Here is a 9,847-nt window from a genome sequence, read left to right on the forward strand (position 1 = left end):
ACATGTGGGACTTTGGTCCCCTGACCCCTTCACCCTCACTCTGCTCATTAACACCCCTCTGATTGGGAGAATCCCCCAAAATCCCAGCTAAAAGCTGGTGGGGGGGGAAAAAAAGCAATTAAAAAATGCTCTTAGATCATTTTTGACTCAGGGTGCACAGTCATCAGTTCTATGGGCACATGTGGGACTTGGTCCCCTGACCCCTTCACCCTCACTCTGACTGGGAGAATCCCCCAAAATCCCAGCTAAAAGCTGGTGGGGGAGAAAAAAAAGCAAATAAAAAATGCTCTTGGATCATTTTTGACTCGGGGTGCACAGTCATCAGTTCTATGGGCACATGTGGGACTTGGTCCCCTGACCCCTTCACCCTCACTCTGCTCACTGACACCCCTCTGATTGGGAGAATCCCCCAAAATCCCAGCTAAAAGCTGGTGGGGAAGAAAAAAAAAGCAATTAACAAATTCTCTTAGATCATTTTTGACTCAGGGTGCACAGTCATCAGTTCTATTTCCCAAGAAAACAAGAGCTTCAAGTGCAAAATCATCACAGCTGAATGTTGGGGTTCAGCGTCCAAAATGCTCAGAAACAACTTCTGCTATTTGGTTAAAAAAAACCAGAATAAAAAGGCTGTTTGCAGAAAACTAAGGGAGGGAGCTGAGCAGGCAGAAAGGCTGGTGAGGAGGAGATGAAATGGGTTTTCTCAGCTCTGCTGCAGCACTAAGGACGGGGCAGAATTTGGCCTTCGCTACCCACGACTCCCCGATGGGATCTCGGGAGAACTCTGGGAATTCTGAGTTAGAAATCCAGGGAATCTAGGGAAGCACACACAGAGCAGGCCCAGGGCAGTGCCTCACCTGACAGGGAGGGTCCTGTCCCCTTTCCTCCTGTCCATCTCCCTCTGGGGCACCGGGTACCAGCGGAAGTTGAGTTTCCAGTTGAAGCCCCCGTAGGTCATGTCGGACCCTGCCATGTACTCGAACGTGTCGTCGCTGATCACGTCGATGATGGGACACACCACGGTTTTCCTGGGGGAAAAGGCACCTGGATCTGAGCAGGGGACTGAGAGTGGTGTTTTTAGGGTCAGCAGGGGGGATACTGCATGGATTGCATGGGGGTTGTGTGCGAGGAAAAGGGGGGAGAAAAGGAGGAAAGGGGGGAAAAAAGGTGGAAGGGGGAAAAGCAGGGGGAGGAAGGGGTGGAGGGAAGGGGGGAGGAAAAGGGGAGGAAAGGGGGAGGAAAGGGGGAGGAAAGGGGGAGGAAAGGGGGAGGAAAGGGGGAGGAAAGGGGGAGGAAAGGAGGGGAAGAAAGAAAAAAGGAGGGAAAAAGGGAGAAAAAAGAGGTAAAGGGGAAAAAAAGAAAGACGTGGAAAAAAGGGAGGGGAGAAGGGAAAAAATAAAAGAGAAGAAAAAAGGGTGCAAACTGCAGTGAGCTTTGGGGGTCAGACAGACAAGAAGCTGTCACCGGTAACAAGCAGGGGAAAGCTGCCACTGGGGTGGGAACATCCAGACCTTGGGGGATATTATCACATCTTTATTTAGAAATCAGATTCTGTTTCCAGTATCAGAGAATAATCTGATGGATTAAAACCCAACTCTCCCTTTTGAGCTCAGTGAAGTGTCTGAACCTTGATTTCTGGCACGGGAAGAGCTTGGAGCTGATCCCTGCCCCCGGAGCCAGGGGTCCCCTCACCTGTCCTCCTTGATCCTGGCCAGCAGAGGCTCCAGCCAGCCCAGGGTGCACTCACAGTGGGCATCCAGGAAGGTGATCACCTGGCCCTTGGAAGCGGCGGCCCCGCGGAGCCGCGCCCGGATCAGCCCCGAGCGCTGCTCCATCCGCAGGATCCTCACCGGCACCTCCAGGCTCCTCACGTAGTTCTCCAAGGAGGCCTTCAGGAACTCTGCCAAACAGAATTGGGGAGGGAAACAGAGAGGAAATGTGGGGTTTAGAGAGGTTCAGCAACTGTCAAGACTTCAAAGGACACACAACCCCCCTCCCGGCTTGTTGGAGCATCTCAGGGGGGTTGGAACGAGATAAGGTCCCTTCCAACCCAACCCAACCCAACCCAACCCAACCCATTCTTGGGTTCTCTGATAAAATCACAGGAATTTTAAGTAAATCACAATCAATTATTTCCTGAAATAGACCAGCAAAGAGTGAATGCAAAACAAAGACCCTTTGGCCAATTTGCCAAGGGTTCGATCCAAAAAGGGCCATTTTGGATGAATTTCACTGTTTGAATTCCTCAACTCCTTTTAGGAAAAATTAGAGTTACTTGGCTAAAATCTTCCTCCACCTTCTGGAACAGAGAACCATTAAGCCACTTAATGATCAGGGAAATGCAGGAGAGTAATTAGAGTTCAGTTAATGCTCCATGAGGCAGAACTAAAGGACGGAGTCGCTGCATCCTCTGTCCCTGGAGCAGCTGCAGCTCCAGGTTGTATTTGCCATTAGGCACATTTGGCTACTCCAGGATAATTTATCATCCCATTGATTCCATTTAAAGAACGTTGTGTGATTCCTTTTGCAGGTAATATGAGTTTCACATGGAGAGAGTTTTCTTTCTAAAGCCTGGGTTTAAAAAAAGAACAGGGGAAAAAAAAAACAAGAGAAAAAGAAATGAACCCCAAATAGGAGCAATGCAGGCAGGGGTTGGAATGAGATGGTCTTTAAGGTCCCTTCCAACCCAAACCATCCTGGGATTCCAGGAAATTGGCTCAGTGTGGATATTCAGGGAAATCTGAATCACAGAATGAGGAGGCTGAGAGACAGGGAGAGATGTGGAAAAGGACTGGCCTTTAGAGGAACGTGAAACATGAAACTGCAGGGCAAAAAAAGCACTGATGGAATTCTGGATACAACCTCAGAGCCCCTTCCAGGGCCTAAAGGGGCTCCAGGAGAGCTGGAGAGGGACTGGGGACAAGGCATGGAGGGACAGGACACAGGGAATGGGTTTAAGCTGAATAAGGGTTGGTTTAGGCAGGATATTGGGAAGGAATTCTTGGCTGGGAGGGTGGGGAGGCCCTGGCCCAGGTTGGGCAGAGAAGCTGTGGCTGCCCCTGGATCCCTGGAAGTGTCCAAGCCCCATCCAACCCGCCCTTGGACACTTCCAGGGACGGGGCAGCCACAACTACTGGACATGATAAAAAACTGGAAGCACATTCAAAAAAAACCCAAAAAACCAAGAAACGCCAAAATCTGAGCAGCACCAACCCCCAGCCCCCCTCCACCCCCCTGCTCGGGGGGACCCTCAGGCTGGCACTGAGAGAAGCCCTGGGGTGGGAATTGCTGTGTCACATGAGACAGAGCAAGGTCTGAAGAGATAACTCAGAATGGATGCTCTGAGCAAAAAATAAAGAACCACAAGTCAAGGACTAGTGGAAGATAACACTTTACCAAAGAATGCTGACACACTGACACAAAAGAACATGAAGCAAGAGCACAGGGAAATAAGGAGCACCAAAAATGCTAACACACACACATAATATATGTATATAAATAATATACACACACACACATAGATAGACATAAGGAAGGAACACGGAGAGATGAGGGGAAAGAGAAGGGCCAGAGTCCAGAAACTCCTGCCAAATATATGTTGGAGGCAGCAAAACTAAGGAAAGCTCAGAAGTTTACCTGAGGGAGAAGAGCAAAAAGACGACCCCTGAGGCTGAAGTAACAGGATGTGCCACCGAGATTCTCCCCAAAATGATGACCCAGCCCCTGACTGTGCCCTAACTCCACCTGCCATGAATATTATAACTAGATGTTGTAATAATATGAATATGCATGTAAAGATGATGTAATCTCTTGCAAAAATTGTATAAATAGTTGTCCCAGTTAGAACAGCTGGGACCAGTTCATCACTGGATGGGTGCAACCCTAAACTGTGTATTCCAGAGCCTTCCATGCCATTGCCCAGAAACTGTTCTCAACAGACCATTGACACCCTCTGCCCAGAGCAGCCCTGAGCCCTCAGGCTGTAAACTGGGTGTTCAGAGGCCTGAGAGACAGGAGGGTGCTCCTGTCCTCACACCCAGGGTGGAACTGTGAGACAGGAGGGTGCTCCTGTCCTCACACCCACTGTGGAACTGTGAGACAGGAGGGTGCTCCTGTCCTCACACCCAGTGTGGAACTGTGAGACAGGAGGGTGCTCCTGTCCTCACACCCACTGTGGAACTCCCCACCCTGAGGGAGGGACTGGGCATTCCTGCCTGAACTGGAGGATAGATAATCCTGGAGTCTTGGGACTTTTTTAACCACTCGTGGGATCCAGAGGAAGACTGCAGAGCACCACTCTCAACCAGACTGCAACCACCACTTCTCACCAACAGGTTTTTTCCCCTCTCCCTTTACTTTGGGCTCAGGGGGCCCAAGGAACCCCACTCTGTTCCTGCCCCAGGGTGCTGGGTTATACATTTGGGTTTTGAGGGTTAAGACCAACTGTTTGTCTGTATAATCGTACTTATTGTATTATTTCATTAAATTGTTATTCTGACTTATAATCTCTCCTTTGAGTTGGGTTCATTTCCCCTGCTGGTTTGCCTTTAAACCAGCACAACAGTCCAACTTCTCACTGATTACTTGGGAACTCTTTGCCCAGCGCGAGCTGGGAGTTCATAAATCCCTCGCTGCTTAAAGACTAAAGATCATCTCTGAGCAGTTCCTCTGAGCCTTTTGGGGCACGAAATGGGCATCACCCCCAGCCCCACCTCTCTCGCTGGCGTCGTCCACCAGGATGATCTCGCGGAGCAGGCGCGGGGGCGAGCGGTTAATGACGCTGGCCACGGTGCGCAGCAGGGTGCTCCACGCCTCGTTGTGGAACACGATCACCACGCTGGTGTTGGGCAGCTCCTCGGGGTACACCTTCGTCTTGCACCTGCCCCCAAGCAGAGAAAAAACACAGGGAAAGGGAGGTCAGTGTTTAAAATATCCCCAAAGGGCTCTACTGATGAGTGCCAGGTCCTGCACTTTGGCCACAACAACCCCCGGCAGCTCCAGGCTGGGACAGAGTGGCTGGAGAGCAGCCAGGCAGGAAGGGAGCTGGGAGTGGGGATGGACAGGGAGCTGAACAGGAGCCAGAGTGTGCCCAGGGGGACAAGAAGGCCAATGGATCCTGGCCTGGCTCAGGAACAGTGTGGCCAACAGGGCCACGGAAGTGATTCCTGCCCTGGACTCAGCGCTGGTGAGGCCACCCCTGGAGTGCTGTGTCCAGCTCTGGGCCCTCAGCTCAGGAAGGACATTGAGGTCCTGGAGCAGGTCCAGAGAAGAGCAACAAGGCTGGGGAAGGGACTGGAGCACAAGTGCTGTGAGGAGAGGCTGAGGGAGCTGGGGGGGCTCAGCCTGGAGAAGAGGAGGCTCAGGGGAGACCTCCTCACTCTCTGCAACTCCCTGACAGGAGGGGGGAGCCAGGGGGGGGTTGGTCTCTTTTCCCAGGCAACTCTCAGCAAGACAAGAGGGCTCAGGGTCTTCAGCTGTGCCAGGGGAGGTTTAGGTTGGAGATTAGGAAGAATTTCTTTGCAGAGAGGGTGATCAGCCATTGGAATGGGCTGCCCAGGGAAGGGGTGGATTCTCCATCCCTGGGGTGTTTAAGATCACACTGGATGTGGCATCAGTGCCATGGGCTGGGAACCTCAGTGGTGCTGGATCAAGGGTTGGACTTGATGATCTCAGAGGTCCCTTCCAACCCAGCTGATTCTATGATTCTCTGAAAAGGGGCTGGGAAGCAGCCACGAAACCACCCCAGGGAAACCCGCCGTGTCCGGGTGGTTGAAGGGGATGGAGAGGAAGGGAAGAGGCAAACTGGAGACACAGGCACTGAAACATGACTTGCTGTGAGGGGAGGCTGCTCTGCATAGGAAGGTTTGGCTTTTAGCATCCCTCTGGAGGAAGTGAGACATCGATTAGTTTTCACTGAACTGCCTCACAACAATTTTCCCGAGTCTCTGATTCACTTCAGAAGTTAAACAGCAAAGAACACAAGCACACAGTGGATGTACCACCACTATTCCTGCTCTCAAAGCCATTCCCATTGGCAAGAAGTGCGATGGAAAACAAGCACAGCCCCAGCCAAAGGTGACTGATCTGTACCCTGAGCTCCACCTCACTCCTGGCTGGGCACAGTCACGCTCTGCCCCTGGTGCTCATCCACCTCTTTGGGCTTGACACCTCTTTCCCTGAAGGAATTTCCCCAATATCCAACCTGAGCCTCCCCTGGCACAGCCTGAGGCCGTTCCCTCTCCTCCTGTCCCTTGTTCCCTGGGAGCAGAGCCCGACCCCCCCCGGCTCCCCCCTCCTGTCAGGGGGTTGCAGAGCCAGAAGGTCCCCCCTGAGCCTCCTTTGCTCCAGGCTGAGCCCCCCCAGCTCCCTCAGCCCCTTCCCAGCTCCATGACACAGCTTCCCACAGCCTGTTCTCCCACTGCACCTCCGAGCCCCTGCCCAGGGACTGTGAGCACACGACAGATAAAACCCTTCACTGAAACCAAACAGTGACTCACAAACTCATTTTTCCACTTCAGAAATCCAGCCCGTGCTGAAGAATTGATGGATCAGTCTCCTGCTCCTCACAGGTTCCCAGGCACTCGGGTTCCCTCCCTCCCCCCTGCACTGTACAATACCCACTGATTGTTGTTAACTCACACAGCACTGGAATCCCTGTCCCACAATCCCTGTTTTCCTTCCTGCAGCCACCAGCTGCCACCTTATGAATACACATGGAGCCAAGGCAGCTGTTTGAGTGGCAGAAAAACATGTTTCCCCATGATCAGTGACGTGGAAACAGAGCAAAACTCTCCCTGTTCCCCGCTCTTCCCACGGGATGTGGGCAAATTGTGGGAGCAGCAGGGTTTGCACCAGGATTTTCACAGAACTGCAGAATTTCAGACTGGTTTGGGTGGGAAGGGACCTTAAAGCTCATCCAGTGCCATGGACAGGGACACATTCCACCAGCCCAGGTTGCTCCAACCCCACCCAACCTGGCCTTGGACACTTCCAGGGATCCAGGGGCAGCCACAGCTTCTCTGCCCAACCTGGGCCAGGGCCTCCCCACCCTCCCAGACAGGAATTCCTTCCCAGTATCCCATCTCTCCCTGCCCTCTGGCAGTGGGAAGCCATTCCCTGTGTCCTGTCCCTCCAGGCCCTGCTAAAACATGATCTCATACAGGGAATATTTCCAATTTTTGAGAGAGCCCTGCCCCTTGCAATTCCCAGTGACTCCTGGGGCAGGAAGGACTCTGCTCCAGAGGGGCTGGAGCAGCCTGGGGGGACACAGGGACTGGCCTGGGATGAGCTGCTGAGGAAAAGCAGGGCTGATATAACACTGGGCTCCCTTAAATGTGTCGGTCCCACGTGTTTTCCTGAAGTGCATCCCATGGGACAAATGGATTAGAGGTGAACACCACAAAATAAACCCATTTACCCTCCTTTATCTGGGCTGAGTTGCAGGAACAGCAAATAGTGGTCTCACCTAAAAAATCAAGGCAGGGCTTCCTGCCCTGAACAGGGATTTGGGGCATGGGAAGATTTTCATGGATGTTTCACCAGGGAAATTCTCACAGACATTGGTTTCCAGTCCTGAACTGCTCCTTCCTGAGCCTTTCCCCCCACCCTGGGACCACCCCTCAAGGGTTCTGCTTCACAGAATCCAACACTAAACTGTAGCACCACATTCAAGCCACGATTCCTCTCTAAAAAAATCACATTTCTGCTCAGAAGTGGATGCTCCTAAGCACAAATACTCACACAGGAGCTACTTTCAACCTACATTTCAGTAAGAAAATCCAATTATAATGGTCTAGCAGTTTGGAGACAAGCACTTGCAACCTTACTCAGCCAGAAAAGATTGAAGATGGATTTCTTCCCTTGCTGCAGAAAATACTTAGAAATAAAATTAAGCATTTCTCTGTTGACTTAAACTGGTTCAAGGTTTAATCAATAGCTACTTCAAATTAGAGCTGGCACTGATTAAAATCTTTAAGTTGGCCATTCCCAACAGGACTCAGGCAGTCAGGGGACATTCTTTGGGAGACAACTCTGGACATAATGGGAGGCAAATTAAGATGGAGACACCCATCTGATTTATCAGCTTTACACCCCAAAAACACCCATCTGATTTATCACCTTCACACTCCAAAAACACCCATCTGATTTATCATCTTCACCCCAGTAACACCCATCTGATTTATCAGCTTTACACCCCGATAACACCCATCTGATTTATCACCTTTACACCCCAATAACACCCATCTGATTTATCACTTTCACACCTCTCCCAGCTCAAGATCTCCCCTGATACAGCAGCACCCACAAACTTCATCACAAACTTCCCACGTCCAGCAAGAGTATTTTTTTTTTATTTTCTATTTTTTTTAATTTAATTTCCCACCCCAAACCCTGCAGCAGAACCTTGCACTGATAAAGGGAAAAGCACAGTGAGTGCAAACCTGTGCCCGTGTCAATAAAAATCAGTCTCTGTGTCACACACTAAACATATTAAACCATAAAATCATATTCTTCCTTAAGAGCAAAGCATTATAAATTGGCTTTTGGAACAATTTGCTACTCCCTAAAGACAGAGGATGTACAGAAAGCTTCTGTCTGAGGAGGAAAATGGGGAAATTATTTTTCTCAATGCTTTCTGTCCTTTCACCAGAGAAGACAAAAACTTCTTTTCATCAGGAAAATGCATTTAGACACATTTCCCTCAGTGTTAAACAGCCCTTCTCCCTCCAGCTGAGCACAACCAGTCACTGAGGTGAATATTCCTGTTCTCCTTCTGTTCTTTGCGGGCATTTGGGAATAAAATCCAGGCAAAAAAAGCATTAACTTCATTTAAAATCTCATGGGAGCCTGAAGGATTTCACTTCAATCAAAGCATAATAAGCAAGACTTGAGCCAAGTGACAATTCAGTTCAAAAAGCCAAAGTAATGGGACATTTTAGAAGACCTGATCACTTGTGAATAAGTGATTAATTTTGCTTTTATTTATCACAATTTTTATTGGCTATAAGCTGCTGTACCTATAAATCAGGCCAGGGGATTTACAGAATAGGGAAACAGGGCAAAAAATGAATTGGAAAAAGATAAAATCCAATAAACACAAGGTTTCTGTAACAGTTATGTGGGGGGAAAAAAAATCCCACCTCTAAAAATTTACTTCCAAAAGTACAAAGTTTGGATAACACTCCACACACAAAATTCCAGTTGGAGATTCTCTGGAATTCTCTGGAATTCTCTGTTATGCAGAAGTTTTCCTCTGTATATTCCACTGAAAATAATTCAATGGACTTGGTGAAACTCCCCCTTGAGCTCTGCCACAGCCCCCAAGTCACCACACAAACTTCAGGCTTCCCTCACAAATTATAAGTTGCTAAAATCAAAAATCAAAATAAAAAATCCTCCAAGCCCCCTTCAGCTTTTAAGTCATCACAAAAATCCTTGATAGGTGTTCCAGAAAATGTCTAGGGACAAAAGGAAAGGAAAGCCACATCCTGCAGGGAGATTTTGGCACTGGCAGCATTTTCTCTTTATCAGCTGTAAAATGTCATTTTTTAACGGCTGACAGCAGAAATTTGTAAAGCAGACATTGATGGTTTTATCTTTTCAAAACCTCGGGAATAAAGTTTTCCCTGAAGATCAAAATATTTAAATTATCCCAGGTGATAAGAGGCACAAGAGGGTGTTTTGTTAGGGAGAAGTGAAGGTTCCAGGGAGAGCTGAGAGCCTAAAGGGGCTCCAGGAGAGCTGGAGAGGGACTGGGGACAAGGGAGGGAGGGACAGGGAAGGGAAGGGAAGGGGAGAGGGTGAGAGAAGAGAAGAGAAGAGAAGAGAAGAGAAGAGAAGAGAAGAGAAG

At 49.6% G+C, this 9,847-nt stretch overlaps 1 protein-coding gene across 1 annotated transcript in view; it reads right to left on the bottom strand.

The window, feature by feature from the left end:
- GALNT13 (polypeptide N-acetylgalactosaminyltransferase 13) overlaps window positions 1-6,502 on the bottom strand; it is a 38,330-nt gene extending 31,828 nt beyond the window's left edge. Inside the window, exons 1-4 of the mRNA XM_027695848.1 lie at window positions 6,495-6,502; window positions 4,710-4,876; window positions 1,690-1,897; window positions 855-1,025 (exon numbers count right to left, since the gene is read on the bottom strand). Coding sequence (XP_027551649.1) covers window positions 855-1,025; window positions 1,690-1,897; window positions 4,710-4,876; window positions 6,495-6,502 — 554 coding nt within the window. The remainder of the gene's footprint in view (window positions 1-854; window positions 1,026-1,689; window positions 1,898-4,709; window positions 4,877-6,494) is intronic.
- Between the last annotated feature and the right edge of the window lie 3,345 nt (window positions 6,503-9,847).

Source organism: Neopelma chrysocephalum, unplaced genomic scaffold, assembly GCF_003984885.1.
Source record: "Neopelma chrysocephalum unplaced genomic scaffold, ASM398488v2 Primary Assembly neopelma1_103b, whole genome shotgun sequence".
NCBI lineage: Eukaryota > Metazoa > Chordata > Aves > Passeriformes > Pipridae > Neopelma > Neopelma chrysocephalum.